General features: G+C 46.6%; 1 protein-coding gene across 1 annotated transcript in view; it reads right to left on the reverse strand.

Annotated features, from left to right (window-relative positions):
* Cmtr1 (cap methyltransferase 1) overlaps window positions 1-23200 on the reverse strand; it is a 43298-nt gene extending 20098 nt beyond the window's left edge. Inside the window, exons 1-7 of the mRNA XM_036168307.1 lie at window positions 23027-23200; window positions 20439-20573; window positions 7102-7253; window positions 5547-5705; window positions 3251-3343; window positions 1362-1433; window positions 11-105 (exon numbers count right to left, since the gene is read on the reverse strand). Coding sequence (XP_036024200.1) covers window positions 11-105; window positions 1362-1433; window positions 3251-3343; window positions 5547-5705; window positions 7102-7253; window positions 20439-20568 — 701 coding nt within the window. The 5' untranslated portion in view covers window positions 20569-20573; window positions 23027-23200. The remainder of the gene's footprint in view (window positions 1-10; window positions 106-1361; window positions 1434-3250; window positions 3344-5546; window positions 5706-7101; window positions 7254-20438; window positions 20574-23026) is intronic.
* Window positions 23201-25026: the final 1826 nt, after the last annotated feature.

The following is a 25026-nucleotide window of genomic DNA, read 5'->3' on the forward strand; positions in this document are numbered from 1 at the left end:
TCCAGCACACCTGTTAAGGAAGAAGACTCCTCGGATCATCTCATAGGGATTGGCTCTGGTGCGGGCTCGCCTCATCTCCTCCCCATCCAGGATGTCAAACACACTCTGCCAAAAGAGAAGAGACTCTACAGCAAGACCACAGCGGCCCTCTGGGACAGGACCAGGGTCTTAAGACTCACTGCTCTCCAAGGAACTGGGTTCCTGCTGCATCTCAGCTCTGAGCTATCCAGCTGTGTGTAACCCTGACAACTTGCTCCATCACTGACCCTCAACCACCTCACCTGCAAAATGGTAAACATCCCAATGAAGCAGAGGCCTGGATGTGGTTAAGTGGTCAAAAGCACCTCTGCTACACAGAAAGCCAACTCTGCACAGCTAATTCTCACAGCAAACTGTTTTCCCACGTTGCCACAACCTTCCAAAGGATTTAAATCCTGGCACTCAGGATCCCTTGATTGGGACTCTAAATTTAAAAACAAGTTGGGTAGTGGCAACGCATGCCTTTAATCAAGCACTTGGGAGGCAGAGGCAGGGAGATCTCTGAGTTCAAGGCCAGCCTAGTCTACAGAGTGAGTTCTAAAACAGCCAGGACTACACAGAGAAACCCTGTCTCAAAAAACAAACAAAAAAACTTAAAAAAAAAAAAAAAAAAAAAAAAAAATCAAGACCAGGGTCTCCTATACACACACACACACCCCAAAACAAAACACAAGGGCAGGGGATTCCTCCTCCCTTCTAACTCTACTCTCTAGGAAAAGACATCCTCATTATACTTGAGATACAGTCACCTTATGTAAATCCTGTCTGCCAAAAGGGGGTGGGGCTCTTTGTGAGAAAGCCTTCATTTTTTTCAAACTCACTTCCTCCTCCAAGTACCCAGGTGTATACTTCCTGGCATGAACTGAGGCCAGAAGATGGAAAGGGAAGCTAACACTTACCCAAGTGTTGCTACATTCTGACTTCATTTAACCCTCACAGCCACCCAGAGAAGTACTTTCCACAGTTTTACAGAGAACACAGAGGCACCCAAGCTACGAGCCCACGGTCACACAGCAGAAATACTGTAGAAATGAGGTCCAAATACCAATCTCTCTGATGCTGACAAATGACTAAACTTCCACTTCACCATGCCCCTTGGTAACGTATTAGCAGGATCTGACACACTGAGGTTAAGTGAGTGCTCTGCTGACGCTGACCGTGTAGACAACACAACAGGCCAAGGCCAGACAGTTGTCAAAAAACACCTCCTTGGACATATGAGTCCAGGAAAAGACTTCAATGTCACACTCCCACCAACAAGAACTAGACAAACCCCATTCACCTCACCCACAGGCTTCCCACAGGACCCAGCCCAGCCTTACCTTACATTTCAGCACATTGTGAAGCAGTTCTTCCCCACAGAACTCTGTTTCATCTTCAATAACCATCTTTCTCTACAGGGAGAAGAAAATCATAAACACTGACCAAGTGTGACTATTTACTAGGACAGTGGGGAGATTATGGCTCTGAGTGCTCAGAGCAAGAAGGGGCTTAAGTCCCTGCCAAGACACATCAATCCCTGAGGGGCAGAAAGACAATTCCAAACCCCTCTGGCTGTGCTCCAGATGGCTGTGAGATGAAGCAGTCTGCTGGGAGCTCTGGGTAGAATACCATATGGTCACAGCACGCCCAAATGCTGAGGCTGGAAAGAGCGCACAGGAAGGAGACACACAAGCTGTCTGCCCTAAAGCAGAAAGGCAGAAGGACAGGGCTCCCCTACATGACAAGCCTGTCCTTCATCCAGAAAGCCTCCACTCTGAGATGGGCAGAAATGCCGGACACCGGGCAATAACTTGGTAACATTACAGAAACCAAGGGCCCAACTAGCACTGGCCCTCGTAGGGCATCAGGTCCAGCCCAGCACGTGCTGCTACCTCAGAAACAACTTTTCCCATGGGGTGTGTGTGTGTGTGCACATGTATGTGCAGGCCCATCTATGCCATGGCACCCATGGTGTGTTCAGAAGACAATCTCAGGAGCTGGTTCTCTGCAGGCAGTTGTGTTGGATCCCTCCAGAAATCACACCAGGCTTACATACAGACGCCTCTACTGACGGAGCCATCTCACTAGCCTGGTGTCAAATGTACACTTCTCGGAGTCACTGAGGGGGCTGAGGGCACATGTCCAGTATAGAGTGCTTGTCCAGCAAGTGTAAGTTCAATCCCTAACTGTACTGAGTAGCTGTTCCAGCTTTGACCTGGAAGTACTACCCTCACTGAGGCTTTGGTAACTGCCACGCCTAGAAGGCGGAGCCGAGACAGGACCCTGAAGACCAGAGATCTGGATGCGCCGACTCTCTTGGTTCCTGGACCCTGGACACTGGAGGTAGACTGAGCAGAGTTCTCCAGAGAACACTGCTGGACTGCGCCACACCTTTCCCAGACCCTGTTACCTATCCCTTCACTTGTAAGTTACCCCACAAAATAAACCTCCCTTTTAACCATGTGGAGTGGCCTTAATATTTCAACCAATACCTAACACTCAAGAAACCAACAAAACCCCAAGAGTTATTGTTTATATGAGTTAGATACAGTTTATTAAAGAAATCAAAACTGAGATTCTTAAATATTTCTTTACTTACTTCAAAACAATAATATGCTAAATTGTTTTGTTTAAATCGATCTTATTTTCAAAACCAAGTTTAGTAAGTAGTTAGTTGTAGTTTCCACTTCTAGAAATTTCTTCAGTGTGTGGCTCGGTAAAAAGAAGGGCCCGGCCCCTCCCTGGCTTTTGCATCTCAGCTGTGACAGTGCAGGCACCGGCCTCTGGAAACCCCATTAGACGGATGGAGAAGGCCAGAGTGAAAAGAACAAGAACTCAGTGCCATGAAGGCAGCTTTGGCTCTGGAGTTCCTGAAGTCATCCTACTTCTAGAAACCATACTGGAGTGGTGATCAATCCCTCATTTCAATTTTCCAGAATGATATTAAACAAGCGCCTTTGTCACTCTGAAGACAGGAGTGGTGTCCTTTCCCTACCTGAATGGGGCCTAGCACTGACCAGACGATGCAGTGACGCACGACCAGCTATTCCAAAGACATCCCCACGGAGGGCAGAGATGACCGGTGTTTCTAATTTTCAAGTTCATGGCACATCTCCTGGGGCACATCCCTGTGACATGGCTTCCACATTTTTCTAAAGCTGTAATAAGCACACACTAGATTCAAAGGAAAGAAAAGACAGAAACTGGACACATTCTCAGGAAACCCTACCTTTCCCACAACCATCCAGTCACTCATTTCCCGAGAGTCAGGAATTTCAGTAGTACATTCTGGAAACCACGACACCTGCTCACAGGCACTGGGCTACAGACAAAAAAGAGGCAGAGAAGTCAATGAGATAGGCTTAGGATTCTGCCCCAACTCACCAGGGTTTCCCCAAAACAATTCAGAGGGTCTCAGACAGGCCAGGAAGGATCTAAATTGGTGGTGCTAACTTCAAGTAATCAGACATGCAAAATGAACGCTGAAGGACAGCTCCAACTCTATTTGAAGCCTTCAGAAGATTTCTGAATCTCCAATGTTTCTTTCATTAATGAGTACCTATTGTAAGCACTCAAAGTGCAGAATGAAATAAGACATGTCTCTGACTTAAGGCATTTAGTAAGAGGCAGAACCACATAAATACAATTCTCTGAGAAGGAAGACTGAATAGCACTTAGCCTCACCTAATGCTGACGCCTCCAATGGTGTTCACAAAATAACCCAGAAACCAGTCCACAGTCTCCCCCAGCACTGACTCCAGGAGAGCACAAGTTCATCTCTGATGTCTGCTTCCTCTTAACTTTTCAGGTCTTTTCCTGAACAGACCGAGACAGGGTTCTTACCTGCCATACTCTAGCACCACTGGCAGAGCTTTCAAAGAGTCAATACTTTTTAGGTAGAGCACATGGTTGAGGTTGGCCTGATATGGGAATTAAGTCTGCAAATAACTGGACAGTGAACCTAAGACTAAGTGCCACTGGGCTAGAAAAACATGGATTCTAAACCCTACCCAGGTGGCTAACTGAGTGTCAGCTGAACAGACTGTTTCCCAAGCAAGAGGTTCAACCACTGCAAACTGAAGCTATGTGATTAAAGGTAAGGTCACATGCTCTGAAAGGCATAAAATGATATCCCAATGCAAGGTCTCAAGGGTAAGACAACCACCATCAAGACAAAAAAGGAAAAAGAAAAATCACTGAAGCCTCTGCACATGGATCTGGCGGTGAGTTACGGTTTCTTCTCTCCTCGTTCAAATCCCCACCTTTAAGCACAAATGTAAACTATAAGCTATATACAACAAGAACCTCATACACACATTGGACATTGATTTTTTTTTAATTTATTTATTTGTTTATGGTGTATGAAGTGTTCTACCTTCATGTATGTCTGCACATCAGAAGAGGGCATCAGATCTCACTACAGATGGTTGTGAGCTCCCATGTGGGTGCTGGGAATTGAACTCAGGACCTCTAGAAGAGCAGCCGGCGCTCTTAACCCCAGTCATCTTCCCAGCCCCACATTCGTTTGTTGAATAAAAGCAGAACCAATCTCCCCATTGAAACTTGGACATTAAGACTACCTAGGGGATAGATATGCCTGAGATGTAAACCTTGAACTTTACACACATGCACTCCAGGAGCTCCTGAGCACTTTCTCGCTGTGGCCCACCTGGTGTCACCTCCCTTAAAGAAGCGGCTACCAACCGGCTGTGCAGTCACACACTTCCTTCCTTACCATGACCAAAAAGCAATTTAGGAAGGAAAGGGTTTATTTCCCTTACACTTCCACATCACAGTCCATCATTGAAGGAAGTCAGGACAGGGGAGGAACTAGAAACGGGAGAAACTGGAGACAGGAGCAGAGGCCATAGAGGGGTGCTGCTTACGGCTTACTCAAACTGCTTTCTTCTTTTGTTTGTTTCTTTTGAGACAGGGTTTCTCTGTGTATTCCTGGCTGTCCTGGAACTCACTCTGTAGACCAGCAGGCTGGCCTCAAACTCAAGAGACCCGCCTGCCTCTGCCTCCTGGGTACTCGGGTAAAAAGTGTGTGCCACAGGTTGGGGATTTAGCTCAGTGGTAGAGTGCTTGCCTAGTAAACGCAAGGCCCTGGGTTCAATCCTCAGCTCAAAAAAAAAAAAAAAAAAAAGTGTGTGCCATCACCACCCAGCTCACAGCCTGCATTCTTATAGCACCCAGGACCACCAACCCAGGGGTGGCACCACCCACAGTGAGCTGGACCCTCCCACATCAATCATCTATCAAGAAAATGCACCACCACAGACCTGCCCAATCTGGTGGGGACGGTTTCTCAATGGAGGTTTTCTCTTCTAAAATGACTCTAGCTTGTCAAGTTGACATAAATCTAGCCAGCACACCTCCCATATACGATGCTAATTTTGAGCCCCTCTAACCACCCTGCTCAAACTGCCTCTCCTGGGTTCTAATTTATTAAAATATGGTTTCAGAGAGCCACCCACTCAAAAACAGCCATAGCTTTTCTGTTTCCTCCACCCTGACCAGTTTACCTCTGGCTCATCCCGCCAATTCACATTCAGCTCCCGATCAAAGCCCTGCAGTGTCAGACCCAAACCACGTCGGCCTTTCTGATTGGAGGTCTCCACGATGTCCTTCCGACCCTGGCTGTATTTACCTAATCCTTCCCCTTCCCTGAAGCCCATCTTGGCCTGAAAAAGGAACAAAGCATGATTAATTCAGTCAACAGACATTTTTTTAATCCCTATCACAGGTCATACACTGTGATAACCCTGAGAAATAGATGAGGGAGGTCTCAAGTTTGCCTTTTAGCCTAATGGTCAAAAGCAGCACAACTAACTCTCTGTAGGCCAGCAGCTACCTATTCTGCAGGTGAAGTCCAAGGCAGCCTGGTGCCAGATACACAAGAGGAGAGTGCAGTGCCGTGATTAGCACCAAGGCTACCTAGTGACACTCACTGGACATTTGCACAGCTCCCCTTGCAGCCACTTTGTCCTGTTAAGTGGAGAGGAGATCCAGGGCAGAGCTGAGGACACAACAGCTTCAAGCAGTGGCTTCTACCTTACCCTTTACCCAGGCATGTGGGCTTGCAGGAACCTATTCAGGAGAGTAACTTGGAAGTCTGCTTCATGTAAAACAGAGGAGGAGGACACTTGAAGGTCCTGGCACAGAAACTCCTTTTTGAATGTTCTGTCTATAAGCTCATGCTAAACTCCAGAATTACTAGACAAAGGTCAGGGACCCAAATCCCAAATCCCAGATTCTTACCCAATCAAAGAACTTCAGTGCAGAGGTCTAATTGCTCCTGGAAAGTCTACGCTCTGTCTGAAAGCTGCCACTGCCGCCTGCAACTGGGCAGAGCCTGTATAGCAGCCACAAGCCCTTTCCCTGGGTCAGAGGCTGAGTCATGAGCTTCCTTCCCTACCTTCCACTGACCCAAAGCTCATAGGCTTCAACAGCATCCTGACCTTCCACCTCAGCAGTAGCACATCTCATTCTTAAACTAACCCAACAAAATTCAGGAGCCAACCATGACACTGGTGAGGCTGGACAGAAGACAATCGTGGACTTCTCTCCACTGTGTACGGCCACTAGTCTTAATGAGGAAAGTGAGCGGGGTTCCCTCATCCTCTTGCCCCCTGGAATCGCATGTGAAGGCTGAGGGGGACAGACATGCCTTCTGTGGAAACAGACCATGCTACTTGCATTTATTTTCAGCACCCCAGAATGGAGTCCTTTCTTTTTACAGTACTCACTAGAGCAAAGCAGCATGGAACCACAACTACTGGCACACCCGTGTCCAGGGAAGCACACCCATCATGAATTAGTGAGGGACTGAACTGTGGTCCAGTTCTGGGCAGGACAGGAGACACTGGCACTTTTCATGGATGATTCCAACATGACAGACAAGTCTGCTGAGAGGAGGCTACACTTCTGCACTAAATTTCAACAGCCAGAAAGTAGAGGAAAAATACTGACAACCCCGCCTATGCCAACTGTGCCCCACCCCCAACACCAATACACACTTGCCCTGTTTCTCTCACGCTCTGGGGCGGCTCTAGAAAGCCATTCTAAACAATGACATACCATAAGTTTCTGAGAAACACTATTGTACATGGAATAGCGAGAAGACGTCCCCTCCACCAGGGAATCCACTTTGAAGGCATCTTTGAAACTATCAGAGCAGGGCTGCTTCCCCTCGGTCTCACTGTCAGATCCACTAAGGCTTGTAGAAGATGCTGAAAAAGACAGAGAAATGTTCAGGTGAGTCCACATCACAAAACTGCCTTCATATACCCACATTCCACTCACTCGGCTATGTCTAGTACATGTCCTGCATTGACAGAAGCTCATGCAATGACCCAGGATCCAATCTCTACTCTAACCAACTGTGTAATCTTGGACAAGTCACCAACTTCCTGCTTGGCACAGACCGCATGCCAACTGTTGCTGCTTGACAGAGTTCTAGCATTTCGACTTTCTGGATCACAGTTCTCCAGCACCCTTTTACTTTTATTATTAATGATTTTCACTATTAAGCCTTTCCTGTGGGCTTCAATGGGGGAATGAGAGTGTATACAACGGTAGCCTCTTAAAACAAAATAATTCTTTAGAAAAAAAAAATTCCCGGGGTTGGGGATTTAGCTCAGTGGTAGAGCGCTTGCCTAGCAAAATCGCAAGGCCCTGGGTTCGGTCCTCAGCTCTAGCAAAAAACAAAACAAAACAAAACAAAATCCGGCCACCATGGAACCATATAGCATAACTCTACCTACTCCCACACAAGTTAACACCAAGCTGCTAGAAAATTTAGAAAAGTAACATATGCTTAATAAGTAAGGTTTATTTTGATAATCAAGATTTATGAATTCTTAAGGTCCACTCAAGTTCACAGTAATATCTGTCTAGCTTCATCTTTGCTCATCTTAAGCGTTAGCTATTTGGATAAACTAAACCATATTAAAAAACAAACAAATAAAAACTGCCAGCCTGGTGTTTTGGTGCCTGTCCTGGATCTCGCTCTGTAGATCAGGCTGGCCTCGAACTCACAGATATCCTCCTGGCTCTGCCTCCGAGTGCTGGGATTAAAGGCGTGTGCCACTGCCCCTGGCTCAGCCTGCTCTCTTATACAACTAAAGACTATCTGCCAGGGAATGGCAGCACCTGCAGTAGGCTGGACTCTCCTACATCAATCATTATCAAGAAAATGCCCTACAGGTCAATGTGATGGAAGCATTTTCTCAGTTAAGATCCCTTCTTTCCAGATGACCCTAGCTTGTATCAAGTTGACAAAAACCTAGCCAGCACAACTGACACTTGTCAACTCAACATACAAAGACATCACTACTCAACCATAATCTTTCTTTTCTCATTTGCCCCTAAAATGTCGTGTTAATATTAGTATCACAATATAAAACATAACTTTAAGAGTCTCACAGTCTTAAAAAAAATTCTAACACTTTAAAAGTTCAATCTCTTAAAAATATCCAAGTCTCGTGCTCAGTTGATATCACTGGGAAGCCTGCTCTTTTCTGAAGGGAAACGGGGAGACGGACTGGGAGGACTGGAGGGAGGGTCTCCTGTACAATCAAACTAAGTTACATACTTTTCATTCCAAGAGGGAAGAACCAAGGCACAGTCACAAGCAAAACCAAAGTTCAACAATGTACAAAGTTGGGCTTGATGTCTGGGACCCATTACCATCCTCAGGCTCCAAAGGGCACAGGCAGCTGTCTCTAGCTCTGCCGTTCACAGCACACGCAGCCGGTCTCACAGGCTCAGGCCACTCCACTCCACAGCTGCTGCTCTCCTTGGTGGTCACTGATATTGTTCTGGTGTCTCCAGTGGCCTCTCCTGACCTCTCAAAAGTGCCAAGCCTCAGCCGCTCTGTGATCTTTTCACGCCTTTCAAACCAGTACCAAGTGAGAGAATCTAATGCATCATCAAATTCAGAATGAGTTGTAGCCTCGGTCACCTCCTGACCGCAGCTTCTGTGTGCTGGCCCTGAGGAAGTAACTTCCAGAAGTCTTCACCTCAACAATGCTGGTCTCTTGTTAATCATACTGATTTCTCAGTTCCAGTTAATCAGCATCAATTGTCCCAGTAAAGCAAAGAAAAACCTTGGTGGTACTACAGACTCTCCCTTCTTTTTTTTTTTTTTTTTTTTTTTTTTTTTTTTGGTTTTTTTGAGACAGGGTTTCTCTGTGTAGCTTTGTGCCTTTCCTGGATCTCACTCTGTAGACCAGGCTGACCTTGAACTCACAAAGATCCTCCTGGCTCTGCCTCCCGAGTGCTGGGATTAAATGCGTGCGCCCACCACTGCCACCACCGCCGGCCAGACCCTCCCTTCTTAATCAGACACATCTAACTCCAGATTCTTGATTTGAACTTTTCTTTTTTTCTTTTTTTTTTTTTTCTAGACAGGGTTTCTCTGTGTAGCTTTGGAGGCTGTCCTGGACCTCACTCTGTAGACCAGGCTGGCCTTGAACTCATAGACATCCACCTGCCTCTGCCTCCCAGTGCTGGGGTTCTCAGACTTCCCACTGAAACCTCACAATCCAGGCCTCCATCATCTGCTTTGCTCTCAGCCGTATCTTCCAGGTTCCCACGACAGCTCAGTAAGCTCTGAGCACTCAACGGCTTTTCCAGCCCAAATTTCCAAATCCCTCTACAATCTCTTCCCTAAACAACACGGTCAGGTCAGTTACAGTGGTACCCTGTGAACCTGGTACCAAGCACTGCCTTAGTTAGGGTTTCCAACTGTGAGGAAACACCATGACCAAAAGCAACCTGGGGGGACGGTTACCTCATCTTAGAGCTTACTGCCCGCCCTTCATGAAGGGCGGGAGTCAGGGCAAGCAGCGGAGCAGAGACCACCGAAGTGCACGAGAGGAGAGGAGAGACTTAAAGCTGCTTACTGGCTTGCTCAGCTTGCTTTTTATATACCCAAGATCACCTGCCAGGGGGCACCGCCCACAGTGGGCTGGGCTGGGTCCTACCACGTCAACCATTAACCAAAACAATGTGACAGGACTTGCCTACAGGCCAATGTGATGGAGGCATTTCCTCAATTGAAGTTCCTTCTTTCCAGATAACTCTTAGCTTGTGTTAAGTTGACAAAAGACACTAGCCAGCACAAGAGGTTCTGAGACAAACCACCTGAATCGAGAAACACTCTCAAAAAGTCTGCACAGAAATGTCTAGACACTTCCTCTAAAAATGGTGCACACAGCAGTGAACTAGGAGTGCACCACAGGAAGTGAGAGTGGTGACGTCCAATCTGGTCCCAAGTGTGACAAGCCGGGCAGTCCCAGCTCTCGGGGAGGCAGGAAGGCGGATCTCTGTGAGTTCAAGGCCAGCCTGGGCTACAGAGTGAGTTCCAGGACAGCCAGGGAAACCTTGCCATGAAAAAAACAAAACAAGCCGGGCAGTGGTGGTGCACACCTTTAATCCCAGCACTCAGGAGGCAGAGCCAGGCGGATTTTTGTGAGTTCGAGGCCAGCCTGGGCTACATACAGTTTTCCAGGACAGCCAGGGCTACACAGTAAGAATACACTAAATAAAAGAAGTTGAATGCTCACCAGGGCATACATCTTAACAGTAACTGGTTACCTAAGGAGGCGGGGAGGGCAGGGACAGGAGGGATCCTGGAGCTTAGTAGCCAGCTAGCAGCTAGTCAACTGCATTGATGAGCTCTAGGTTCAGTGAGAGACTTCTCAAAACAAGGTAGAAAGCAACTGAGGAAGTAACCACCTAGCGTGGATTTCTGGTTGGCTGGCGCGTGCGTGCACACACACACACCACACACACACACACACACACACACACACACACACTACACACACCACACACACACACATACCCCCCCCACACACACACTACACACACACACACACACTACACACACACCACACACACACACACTACACACACACACTACACACACACACACACTACACACACACATACCCCCCCACACACACACTACACACACACATACCCCCCCATACACACACACTTAGTGTAACTGACACTAGTAGTTTCTTGCAAGGGTCCAAGAAACCCTAAGAACACTTGCTGTATTCATTGAAACAGATCACCAAGACTGTCAAAAATAATAGAAGGTGGAGTTGAGGCCCACTCCACAAGAGGAATTCACATCTGGTACTCTAACGCAATCAAATCCATGGCTGGGGAGGTCACAAGCCCTAGTGGGGAGGTTGCTCTGGTCTGCCACGGGACAAGACGTGTCTTCTAACTGTCCACCCAGGGTAGAACTGCTGTCACTCTGGCCAGAGCAGCTTTTCTACAGTGCTCACTGTCACAGCAGAGGCCCAGAACCAATCAAAGTGCTAGAACTACATGACTCTTTAGCCACGGGCTAGACACACAGCCCGGCAGCTAAGAGCATGCACTGCTCTTCCAGAGGACCCACAAAGAGCAGCTCACCATTTCCTGTAGCTCCAGCTCCAAGGGATCCAACACCCTCTTCTAGACTCAGAGAGAGCCTGCACATACCCACACAGAAAATTATTCCTTAATCTTTTAAAAATTAAGCCAGGTGGTAGTGTCGTACGCCTTTGATCCCAGTGCTTGGGAGGCAGAGCCAGGCATATCTCTGTGAGTTCAAGCCCTCAAGCCCAGCCTGGTCTACAGAATGAGATCCAGGACAGGCACCAAAGCTACACAGAGAAACCCTGTCTCGAAAAACTTATTATTATTATTATTATTATTATTATTATTATTATTATTATTATTTAAATGTTCAGCAAAAATGAGAAAGCTCTGTCATTCCTTCTAAGGCCCTATCCTGGAGGAAGGGGCAGAAAGAACACACGAGCCATTAGAAGGAGGGGAGAAGCGTGGAGCACTGACTTCAGGTTGACGGTTGCTGGACTCACAGCAGTGATTGATTACCTGCACAAGATTGGGTCCATCAACATCTGTCATAAGAGGTGGGGTTGTTCATGGTTGATGGGAGAGAGAGAGACATTTCTTCAGTGGTGTGGCCACTGGTAAAGTGCCCACCCATAACTCCTATAAACAAATCCTCATCCATGAGCCTGTAATTAATGCTAAAGAAACACAATGGGGTGTCTGTCTGTCTGTCTGTCTTTGTCACTGAGTCTCTCCATTAAGTAGAAGGGGGTTAGTGAGGAATAGGTGAAGTGGGAAAGGGAATAAGAGAGTCAGGGTGAATGTGTGAACATGATAAAAATGCATTATCTACATGTAGAAAACTACTATAACAAAATGGATTGTGATGTATAAATACATGCTTTTAAGAAAAAAGGCATTTAAAAGGGGGCTGGAGAGATGGCTCAGTGGTTAAGAGCTCTTGTAAAAGACCCAGATTCAGTTCCCAACACCACATGGCAGCTCACAACCATCTGTAACTGCAGTTCCAAGAGATCTGACACCCTCTTCTGACCTCCATGGGCATCATGCACAGATATGGTACACATACATACATGTAGGGAAAACACTCATACACATAAAATCAATCTTTTTTAAAATTTAAATAATAACCACTGGGGTATGTAACTCTGTGGTAGAATGCATGCATGATATCCAAGGTTCAAGCCCTGATGCAGAAAAAACAGTAACAGGCAGATCAGAATCATATGTATTAGTACAGCATCCTGACTCTTAGGTAGGAAGAGGAAAATATAATTACATATTTTTATTTCTTGTACTGGCACCGGGATTGGGCTTTGAAAGCAAAGATGTATGAAAACTGACTATGTTGAAAGTGACCATGCACACACACAGGGATTGGGGCCTGCAAACAGAATACCAAAATGACAGTGTGGAAAACCAAGGTAGTGAAACCTGATTGACAGTTTCCTGATTTATGGTTTCCTATCGCAAAGAGCAAAATGAAATAGTTTGGGTTTTTTTGTTGTTGTTGTTGCTGTTTTTTGTTTTGTTTTGTTTTTAAGATTTCTATCTTTAAATCATGTGTGTATGTGTGAGTGTATGTGCACATGTGAGTGAAGGTGCTCTCAGAGTCCAGAAGAAGTGCTGATTCCCAGGAGCAATAGAAATAAGTCTTGGTGAGCCACTTGACACGGGTGTAGGAACTCAACTCAGGTCCTCTCCAAGAACAGTAAGTGCTGTTAACCACTGAGCAATCTCTCCAGCCTTTATCTTCTTACACTTTCTAGAAGTATAAGAACCACACAAATACATATTACTTATTAATATTTCCCTTGAGGCCAGATCTAGGCAGGGTGGCACATGCCCATGACCCCAATGCCCTGGATGAAAAGGCAAGAATATCTCCAATTCAAGCTGAGCCTAGGCTGCACATGGAGGAGGAGGGACTGATGCTGTGTAGTCCAAAAAGGAGCAGACCTCGTAACAGCTCTGCATGGAGCCCAGGCATGAGACTATTGTTCAGACTACAATTAAAGCATATATCACGATTCTGAGGTTTATCAGTACCAACCTCCCCCTTTTGCAGCAAGACACACACCTGCATTCCCCATCATGCCTATTTGGTTCTCTGGGTCCAATATGTGACTCATCCCACCATCAGCCAAGCCCTCACTGTGCCGAGTTAAAGCCAGTAATTAGCTACATGCTACCCCCAAGGACAGGATTACTCAGAGAATAGGAACTTTGCCACAGCTAACTCTGTATCTCCAACACTCAGGGCGGAAGCTTCTCATTTAGTAGAAAGTATTTAAATCAGCCAGCTGTCATCTTTTCTGATGACCTACTGAGTATATGGCTCAAGTTCTTTCCTGGTACAAGAAGTGCCAGGTGTTCAGGCCTCAAAAGATAAGGACAGAATACACCATACAATACACATGACCTTCCTCAAACCATGATGTAGTCCAATTTCACCACCAGAAGGATGAAATACGATGGATACATTCTAGGCCAGTAAGATGGCTTAGCAGGTAAATGTGTTTGCTGTCAATCCTGAAGACCTGAGCTCCATCACTGAAACCCCAGTAGAAGGAGAGAGCCAGCTCCCACAAATTGTCCTTTGACCTCCAAATGCATGTCATCACACCCCCACCCACCAAAACCAAATAATAAATGTAAAAATTAATAATTATAAAGAAATTTAAAACTAGAGGAAGCGAGACATTAGAGCTCAGAATGCTGATATTGTTAACTAAAGCAGACAACTGGGGCTATTGATATAGCCCAGGGGTAGAGCACTGCCTACCATACAAAAGGCCCTGGATTGGATCTTCAGTGCTTGTCTTTTTTTTTTCTTTCCGAGACAGGGTTTCTCCGTGTAGTTTGGAGCCTTTCCTGGGTCTCACTCTGTAGCCCAGGCTGGCCTCGAACTCACAGAGATCCGCCTGACTCTGCCTCCCGAGTGCTGGGATTAAAGGCGTGCACCACCACTGCCTGGCCCCATTGCTTGTCTTGATCAGACCACTCCTTTGGTTCAGAACCTGTTCTTGAGAGGCCCATGCTGAATACAATAGGGCACTCTCTATGAAAAAATAACGACTGTCCAAGGACTTTGAAATTTAACAGATAAGATAAATGTGTATTTTCAAGAATATAACATTCTGCAAAAGAAGGAAAAGCCTAGTAAATGTGTGGACTAAAAACACTCAAAATACACTCAAAACGGTGTCTAAACCAATCAGACAGCAAGACGGAATTTTAGTTTAAGAGCCATGAAATCTGCTCCTTCTTATTAAGATGGCTGCCCAATTTTCTTAGTAAGTATCTCGCTTATATCCACCAATGTAGCACACGTCACAGTGGCAGAGAGTGCTAATCAGAAGGAAAGAGCAGAACATTAACAATAAGTAACCATGGAAACTGAGAGGTGAGAAAACATTTGTTTTCTGTTTTGTGCTTTCCTGAGAAAACTGGGGCGGTGGCGGGGCACCATGCAGCTATAAAGAATTACCATTCCAAGCTTTGGGAAGAGATGGGTTCATTGCCAGAGAAATCATCAGACAGCAGTCAGAGAGGCGAGGCTCCTGAGTGGCTCAAGGCGCTCCCCAGGCTGTAGTCTATCATCTCCCCATGGCTGAGAGAGCTCTGCAGCAGAGTGCATGTGCTGAGGAATGGCACTCCAAGGTGCAGAGTCTCTGAGCTGCTTCTCTTCCTGTAACCTGCACTGCTCAGTAGTTAAAGGCGGGGCAGAGAACGTGCCCTGATGGCACTTGGGGGAAGTCAGTGACACAGGCTTAGTTAGAAGCTGCAATGTTGTACCAGGTCCTGTTCCTTCTAACTAGCCTTGTGACATGCGCAGGCCTACCCTGAAAACATCAGAAGCCTATATGAAAGCCTGTGTCTTTCTGGAAGGGGATTGTGTGCCCCAGCTCTAAGGAGTCAGGAGGCTGTTAGACTGGAGAGTGGTGTGGCACACATCTCACTGCCAGACATTGAGGGTTCTCGCCACCTTAGCTCTTTGAGAGAAAGTCATCCTTCTTTTCTCTTTCATGACTTCTTATGACTTTTTGGGGCAAAAAAAAAAAAAAAAAAAGACAGAAAGTCAAGTTTGGGTGGAAAACTCACTAGACAAATCAGTGCTGGACTAGGTACAGAGGTCCAGCACCAGATTCTGGCAAAGACCTTTACACTCCATCCTTCCTCCTAAGCGTCTAACTACTGCACAGACACCAGACTTTGCAGACTCTTAGAGTGAGGGCAGTGGCAGCTGAAAGTACCACAATCCCTTGAGAGACCAAGAGGTGAACATAAAAAGGCTAGCCAGCCTTCTTTCTTTCTCTCTTATTCATGTGCATAAAGCCCGTTCTTAGCTTGACATGACAAAGAGAATATTTCAGAGATTGTCCCTAGTGTCCAAAGACTACGGTAGCCACTACTTATTTTTGTCCCCTGGGCTTCTGGGCCACTCTTTTCAGATGAAACAGAGAACTGTCGTGGCTTCAGTAGAACTGAAGGGGAGGTTTTACTTCCTAAGACCAGTAAGAATTTAGCAAACACTGAGCAGAGAATTTAGTAATGAGGATATACATTAACAGGACTAATAAGATTAGTCTATTAAAATCATCAGTCTCACTAAGAACTTGCCAAAGCTAAGTGATGTCCCTATTTACCTCCCCAGAAGTGTCCCTCTTAAGATCTACCAGAAAGTCCAAAGAAAACATTAGGATTTTCACTCAGGATTTCTTCCCTCCCTGATAGAAATCACTACTAAGGCATTCTGAAGAAGACAGACTTTATAAGAGAACAGGCTTCCCAGATGTTGGCAAAACTGCACACATGGCCAGAGAACAGTAGGACAAGTGTGCCAAGGTTAAAAATGAAAGTGATAACGCAAGGAGAGGCAGCCTCAACCAATCCTGGCCAAGGTGAGGAGCACACAGATACAGAATAAATTATGAATTTTAATAAGCACCACATCCTGTCTAACAAGTGCTGGGGAATACACTCATTCTTGCTTAAAGATGCCAGTTCCCTTCATGCCAAACAAACGGTAACTCATCAGAGCAATTGGAACAGATACTGATAAAGGGAGTATTCGATTAAGGTCATGAATCTGGACTGACAGGAAAGCGATGGTGTTTCAGGGCAACAGCCTATTATTGAGGGGGAGTTAAACCTGGTGCAGGGACAGGTGCACTTAATGTGGCGCAACCTCCAAACCAACCTGCCACAAGAGGATCATGATCCCTCACTCAATGCACAGCCAAAGAGAAATGGACGTTTCCTTAGGCTCTAGACCAATTTTCCTGTAAGAAGCAACTAAAAAGAACAAAATGCCCTCAACTACCTCTCCTTACTTTAAGAAGGTTATTTGACTCTGAGTTTCTAAGAGTTTATTTACACTTGAAAATGCTTTTCAGCTCCTCTCAGGACACCCGGAAGAGAATGATGCCAAGATGCTCATGATAATATCCCTTTCTTCTTTTCTCTGGCTAAATGTCAAGCTGCTGAGCTGGCAATGTATCTACCTGTGAATAATGTAAAACAAACACACAAATTCAACAGCTCTGCTAATGAATCATCACGTCAATCCAGCAAAGGAAGAAAACACAGGTCCAGACAGGAATAGTCAGCACTGTCCTTCTATTTTCTGACTGTCCCCAGGGCATTTCTCAATCATCTGGCTTACCCGTACGTGGAGGCAGAGGACCCTGAGCAAATGGAAACACCCCTGCTGTAATTCAACAGCCTGAGAAGAAGAGCTGCATGTGCAACTCAGGAGACAGCAAGCCTGTCAGAGCACTGCCCAGAGATGCCTAAGAGAGGCTGATACAGAACACAGTCCGAAGGATGGAGGCAAAGTTTAAGATTCTTAGAAAGATGACACCATGACCTTTTCTCAATCCTCTCCAGTAATTATATGCCAAGCATTTGCTCCACTGCCAGGCATGAAGAGGGAGCAGGAACCGCTGAACAGTCAGGTGGATTCCTGTCCAGCCTTTGTGTCACTGGGAGGCTACTCTCCTCCTACAGTGAGTGAGTTAACCTGGAACTACGTAGCTATGTGGGTTTGCCTCTGCCTTCCTTCTGCCTTGTTTTCTGCAACTGAAAGAAACCCCATCACATGAGACTGACCAGCTCCAAATCTGCACTCTATACACACAACAGCAATAGTCCGTCCTGAGTCATGAAGCTACTTCCAGGAAAGGTTAAAGCTATTTCGTAAAATTAAGGGAGTATGCCAGGCCGGTAATCACACTTCACAGACACATTTTTAAAATTTAAAATGTCAATCAGACTAGTTTCCTTAAAGGAGCCTCAACTTTAGATGCTCACCATCCTCACCTGGGAGCTGTCCTCTCACCTTTTCAAAGCCATTACTTGAGAGGAAAAGTCCAGAGACCCACTTAGCACTAGATACTTACTCCCCAGGCACACTCTCACCTTGTCCCTCCTAATGAAATGGCCATCCCCTATTAGGACTGAATCTAACAGGGTCAGTGTTTTCTTTTTTCTAGGGGCCAGTTTGCTAAGACCTCTGCCCCATATGACCCCATCATCCTATGCTGACTCATGTCTGGCTTCAATCAGACCCTCAGGAAGTATGTCCAGTCTGGTAGGCAATCAGGGTCCTACCCAGCCACAAGCAGGAACTGTTCTTGCTATTTTCAGTCAGACAGACCCTGACACAGCAACCACACTTGCTGACCAGGTGTCATGAGCAAATCATAATGATTCCTGTACCAATAAGAATCTATACCCAATTACTTCAAAGTACACTTAACCACTGGTGGAATTCCCCTAATCCTGCTTTTAAAAGAAGCCTGCAAGCTTCTCTTGGGAGGTGGGGTGAGGGTTGTCATTTGCCACTTTGTCAGATGGTTTGACCCCAGGATGCTGGAAATTTTTTTTTTTTTTTGAGACAGAGCTTCTCTGGGTAGTTTTGCGCCTTTCCTGGAACTCACTTTGTAGACCAGGCTGGCCTCGAACTCACAGAGTGCTGGGATTAAAGGTGTGCAACACCACTGCCTGGCGGAGGTTTTTTTTTTTTTTTTTTTTTTTTTTTTAAATAAATGCTCCTGCTGACTGCATATGTGACTGGTGGTCTTTTATGGGCCTTCCCATAGACCCTAACAATAGTCCTCTCCATACCCAAGGGGACCTGGCATACATGACCATGCTCAACACCACTGAGTCTTTGAAGGCAGCCATACCTCCACATGCAAGGTCACCAGTCTCTGTCCTGCCTAAATCCCACCTGCACCAAGTGACATTAGGCCCACCACCTGTCAAGCTTTTCTCCAGGCAGCACCACTGGAACAGCTATGAGTTACTGTCCTTCCATGAGCCTACCACTAGTAAACAAACTAACACCCACAAAGGAAGCATCATATCCTTTTAGTCATCAATCTGTTACCAAGTTTCACTCCAGTTTATTAGTGATCACACAGAGTATGCAAAATGCAAGTCTGCTGTGTACCGGGTTGAATATTGTGTCTTCCCTCAAAATTCCTGTCACTTATAAACTGAGAAGTAATTTTATTTGGAAATCGGGTCTTTGCAGATAGAAGCAAGCTCAAATAAGATAACACTAAAGTGGTATAATTCCTAAACCAATGACTGCCATCACCCTAACAGGGAAATGTGGACACAAGACACAGGAAGGCAGAGGGAGAAACTAGACACACTACCACTAGAACCTCTGGTACCAAGGGCTGTCAGTGAGCCACCAGACATCACAGAAGTGAGGAGGGAGAGTACCTTCCCAAAAGCCTTCATAGGGAGCATGCAGCCCTACTGACAACCTGGTTGAGACTGCTAGTTTCCAGAAGTGTGAGACAACAGGGTTCTGCTGCAAGCAGTACAGCATGCTGGAGTTTGCTAGAGCAGCACTCAGAAATGAATAGAAGCAGAGTGTGGTGCCACACACATTTAATCCCAGCACTCAGAAATGAATAGAAGCAGAGTGTGGTGCCACACACATTTAATCCCAGCACTCAGGAGGCAGAGGCAGGTGGATCTCTGTGAGTTTGAGGCCAGCCTGGGCTACAGAGCTAGTTCCAGCCAGAGTTACATAGTGAGACCTATCATTTTAAAAAAAAAAAAAAAAAAAAATGAGGATTTTTGGGGATTTAGCTCAGTGGTAGAGCGCTTGTCTAGCAAGTGCAAGGCCCTGGGTTTGGTCCTCAGCTCTGAAAAAAAAAAAAAAAGAAAGAAAGAGAGAGAGAGAGAAAGGAAAAAAGAAATGAATAGAGTTGGTTTGTACTTCTAATTCCCGGTATATGAAGTGAATTCAGGCACTGTAAATGTCTACAATGTTAAAATTACAGGCAAAGCAACGTATCTTTCAACCAGACCAACCAAATCGTTGATCTGAATATAAGCAGCAATCAAGAGTAATGCTCCACCACAGCTGGCTATTTCTAATTACAACTGCAGGAACTGAGAAAACTGTATGAAGGGACCAGAGACAGATGGGCAGCTGCAATCCACATCTACAAAGGAGCCCCAAGATTATTAATAGCTATTAAAACCACAGCACTCAATGTTACCACTTCTTCAACCTGACTTAAGACAATAAGAATGTCACCTGCGCTGGGCGGCGGTGGTGGTGCATGCCTTTAATCCCAGCACTCGGGAGGCAGAGGCAGGTGGATCTCTGAATTCGAGGCCAGCCTGCTCTACAGAGTGAGATCCAGGACAGGCCCAAAGCCACACAGAGAAACCCTGTCTCGAAAAAAACAAAAAACAAAAAACAAAAAACAAAAAACAAAACCAAAATCAAATAAACAAACAATGTCACCTGCTAAAGGACCAGGAACAGAGAACTAAGGCACTTCTGGATATGCCCACACATCTCTTTGTAAATGTAAAAGAAGTTTCCTTACTCTTGGTAGAATAGTAGCAGAAGGAAGTCTATACAGTTACCCTATTTCCGTCAGATTTGCTTATTTTGCTCAAGGGGCAGTGAACTATATTCTGCTCAGTCTAAGCACTAAGGATTCAAACAACCAATGGCCAGTGGCCTCAAATCACACAGGCCAGCATACCTTTTGCTGCATGATTGACAGAGGAGAGAGGTTCATCATCAGATGTGGAGCTGAGGTGCCGGGCAAATTCCCCAATTCGCTTCTGTTTCTTGAGGGGGGCAGTGCATTCTGGGTCAGTTCTCCTCTTCATTGTTACTACAACCATAAATTCCATCAGTCAGCTCTTGGGTTAGAACTAGTGGGAATGAGACAAGGACCCCAAAGTATCAACAACCATCAGCTGGATGCGATTTCGCCACTCCAACCACCTCCCAGTGCCAGCATCTGAACAAGTACGGTCTAGGAAGAAAGCTAGCCAAGCTTTGGTTTTCAATAACAATGGTAGGCTTTACTAGGAAACAAGATGATCTCAGACTTAGAGACCCCCAGGGGCCATTAGTGTCAGATACCAAAAAGTTAGATTAATCCAACAAGACACAGGAGGGGGAAAAAAGCCTTTGAGTACTTGTTAGTCTACATGTTTGAGACAATAGTGGCTATTCATGACAATGTGTACTGGAAACAAATTATGAAACCTAAGTAATAGCCACCAGTATTTCCAAGGACCACCACAGAATAATCTTTTTCATCATTTTTACCAGAATTCAGATATTATATGACAGAAATGCTGGGATTTGGTTTAATTTCACATTTTGAAATACGTAAGTACTAGTGTAAGGCATTAGCACTAGTTGGGTTATAACCAAGAGTGGGAAAGACCTTGGGACAACAGGTAGCTGTAGTACTGGGATACAACGACATGAATTTTTTTCCTTTTTAAAATTTTTATTTTTTGACATTAATTTTAAGACTAGGAATACACCTCCAGAATAAGGAATGGAGTGCTGGATGTGGCTGGTGTATGCCCGTGTCTCAGCACTCCAGAATCTGAGTTTGAGAGAACGTAGGCAAAACATAGGCAAAACACCAAGGGCTTGAGGATGTAGCTCACCAAGGGAGACCTGCCCCGCATGTGCAAGGCCCTGGGTTCCAGCCCAGCACTGAAAGGGGAACAGTAAAAGAACACAAAGCTGCAGTCTGTACAATGATGGCCATGAGCAGGTACACGAGAAGACAGCATAAAGTTTAAAAAGAAAAAACCGGATGGGGAGCTGGAGACCTGGCTCAACAGTTATGAGTGTGTACAGGTCCTGAATTCAATTCCCAGCACTCATACTGGACAGCTCACAGCTGCCTGTAACTCTAGCTCTGGGGAAGCAGACAACTCTGACCTCTGCAGGCACCCTCATGCACATACACACAACTAAAACAGTAAAAATAATTTTGTTAGTCGGTGGTGGCCAACGCCTTTAATCCCAGCACTCGGGAGGCAGATATTACTACTATTATTATTATTATTATTATTATTATTATTATTATTATTATTTTGTTTTTGTTTTTCGAGACAGGGTTTCTCTGTATAGCTTTGGGGTCTGTCCTGGAACTGGCTTTGTAGATCAGGCTGGCCTCAAACTCAGCGATCCGCCTGCCTGGAATTAAAGGTGTGCGCCACCACTGTCCGGCTCAGTAAAAATAACTTTTACAAAAATGGAGGGAATGAAATAATTACGAGATCTTCAGACAAGTAGTGTATTCACAACAGAACTCGGAAGGGAGAAAAGATTTAAATAAAGTTGGAGGTACACTGACATCTTTGGGGAACGAGGGCGCAGGGACACAAGAAAGGACGTCTAGGGCATGTTGTCAGGCACATGGTGGTTTAAAGATCACGCTTTCCCTGTGAACTGACTACTCAGTATTATCATATAAAAAGCAGAGCGTATTTCAAAACATTTGCTGGAGGGCAAAAAAAATAATGGCTTTCTAGCACCAGCAGCGGAAGACGCAAGAAAGTCTGGAATCTGAAGAGGATTAGTGATCCTTCCCTCCGAAACCTAGCAAAATCCTGGATCCCGTTTCCGTGCCCAAGGCTGAAGCGGTGGACCCAATGGACACGCATCCCTATTCTCCCGAGGTTTCGTAAGTGACACAGGCGGCGCCTATCAGAGGAGACCGAAGCAAGGCCTCGGGAACCGCATTTCACCTGCCATCACAGACCGCCCGAAAAGGCCCACAGGTGAGCAGCCAGCCTGGGGGTGGGGTGGGGGGGAGACTGAGAGCACCGAGACCTCAGTGTGGCACGCGTCGGGGGCCGGTGCGAGAGAGGGGCACGCCACGGCGCCTCCGATGGGGACCTCGCAGGAAATCCAATCCAGTACTCTCATTTTCCCCGCAAGGGGGAGGCCACAGAGCTGTCGAGTGACCTACAAAGGCAGCCGCGCGGGGACCAGGCACGTCCAAAGTGCACGGCCCCGAGGCCTGCTCTCCACCCGCTGCGGGCTTCCGATGCCCCCGGCGCCCCGGGCCTGGGTTTCGCACTGCCCACCCACCCCGATGCAGAGGGGGAAGAGAACGGGAACGCCATCTCCCCCCGGCCGGGCCTCTCGTTAGGGAAACGTCAGGTGTGAGACTGTGTGCGCAGCGGCAGCGGCAGGAGCAGAGAGAGAAGCTACCAGAAGGCGGGCAGAGTCGCCGCCCCAAGGGAAGGATGCTGCGCCCGCGCGCCCGCCCGCCCGCTCGCTTCCCCCGGGCCGCGCGCCGGCACTCACGCTGAGGGGATGGGGCGAGCTGCCGGCGAGCGGAGACGAGGGGCTCAGGCCGCCACTGTCGCCGCCGGGCCTGGCCTGGCCCTGCAACCTCCTCCTCCTCCCTCACTTTCGTTTCCTCCCAGGGCCGGCCAGCTGCGCGGTCGCGCTCCGATCCCGCCCCGCGGGCGGCGCCGCTTGATAACGTCACGAGCCCGCCAGCCCCGCCCCCGCCGGGTTCAGGCTTGGGCCCTGGGAAAAGCCCAGGTCAGGCCGCGCTCGGGGCCCGAGGCGCCTGCGCGGAAAGGCGGGCCCCCGGAAAGAAAGCAAAAGAACCTAGCGTCTTCTCCTGCTCTCTAGGGAAGAGAAATCAATCCTTCAGCTCAGTTTACTTCATCTAGTTATGGGGTACCTGAAGAGAAAAACTCCCAAGGTGTCTGGATAGATTAGGTGGAGTTTTACTATTTATGACCACCCGCTGGGCTGTCCCAAGCAGAGGAGCGGGAAGCAGCCTCGGCTGCAGTGGTGATGTTTGCAGAAAGACAGCTCTGGGCATCCGCAGCAAGCAAGCGTTTTTATCCCACATAGTTTTGGCAGCGGAAGTATTCTTAGGAGCGGGGCGGTGGTGCACGCCTTTAATCCCAAACTCGGGAAATAGAGCCAGGCGGATCTCTGTGACTTCGAGGCCAGCCTGGTCTGCTGAGCTAGTTTCAGAACACCCAGAGCTACATAGTGAGACCTTTCTCACCCACCCACCCACTCCCGAAAAAAAGGTGTCCTTAGGAGTGGCTTCACGAGATGGCATATAGTTCAGTAGCTCACTACATATAGCTTAAGCTTCATCATATAGATTAAGAACAAAGTCAGCGAAGCTGCAAACTGGCCAAGGTCCGAGGCCACTGTTTTCATTTCATAGGTCACACTTAAAAAGGACAGTGGCATAGGAATAGCTCAGTGTCGAGAGTGTTTGCCTGGTACACACCAGGTCCTAGGTTCAATTCCCAATACCTCAGACAAAAAAGAAGGAATGCCGTCTGTGGCATTTGACCATATGGACAGAGATGGACTGTCATCTCTACCCCCCCCCCCCTTTCCCATTTTCAGACCAATGTAACTTCGTTGGACATTCTCAGCTGTGTCTGTCTGAAATCCCATGAATTCAAATATCACCATATGTTCTCCCATAGTGCTGCTTTTTTTAAGGATTTTATTTTATTTTTTTTTTATTTATTTATTTTTGGAACTGAAGATCGAACCCAGGGCCTTGCGCTTGCTAGGCAAGCGCTCTACCACTGAGCTAAATCCTAACCCCAGGATTTTATTTTTATTTTATGTGTATGAGTGTCTTAGCATGTATGTGTATCACATGCGTGCAGTGCCTGTGTTGGCCAGAAGAGGGCATCTGATTCACAGGAACTGGAAGTACAGATGGTTTTGGGTGTTGAACCTAGGTCCACTGGAAGAGCAGTGAGTGCTCTTAACCCCTGAGCCATCTCTCTATCCCTTTTCCAAGTGACTGGCACTATATGATCCACCCTGTTTATTCAACCAGAGATCTCTCCTCCTCCTCCTCCTCCTCCTCCTCCTCCTCCTCCTCCTCCTCATCCCCCCACCCCTGCAATACTTTTGCAGTAATCTCCAAATTATAACGTCTGTGTCCAGTCAAGATGATTCTAATTCATTCTCCTTGAAGCTAAAGTGTTTGGGTTTTTTTTTTTTTTTTTTTAAGATTTATTTATTATGTATACATTGTTCTGTCTGCATGTCTCCCTGCAGGCCAGAAGAGGGCACCAGATCTCATTACAGATGGTTGTGAGCCACCATGTGGTTGCTGGGAACTGAACTCAGGACCTCTAGAAAAACAGCTAGTGCTCTTAACCACTGAGCCATCTCTCCAGCCCAAGTGTTGTTTTTTTTTTTTTAATTATTATTTTTTTGTATTATTATGTGTGATCCTATTGCAACCCATCAGTGATTAAAACCTGCTGGTGATGGCCGGGCAGTAGTGATGGACACTTAATCCC

Source organism: Onychomys torridus, chromosome 18 (assembly GCF_903995425.1).
Source record: "Onychomys torridus chromosome 18, mOncTor1.1, whole genome shotgun sequence".
NCBI classification, from domain to species: Eukaryota; Metazoa; Chordata; class Mammalia; order Rodentia; family Cricetidae; genus Onychomys; species Onychomys torridus.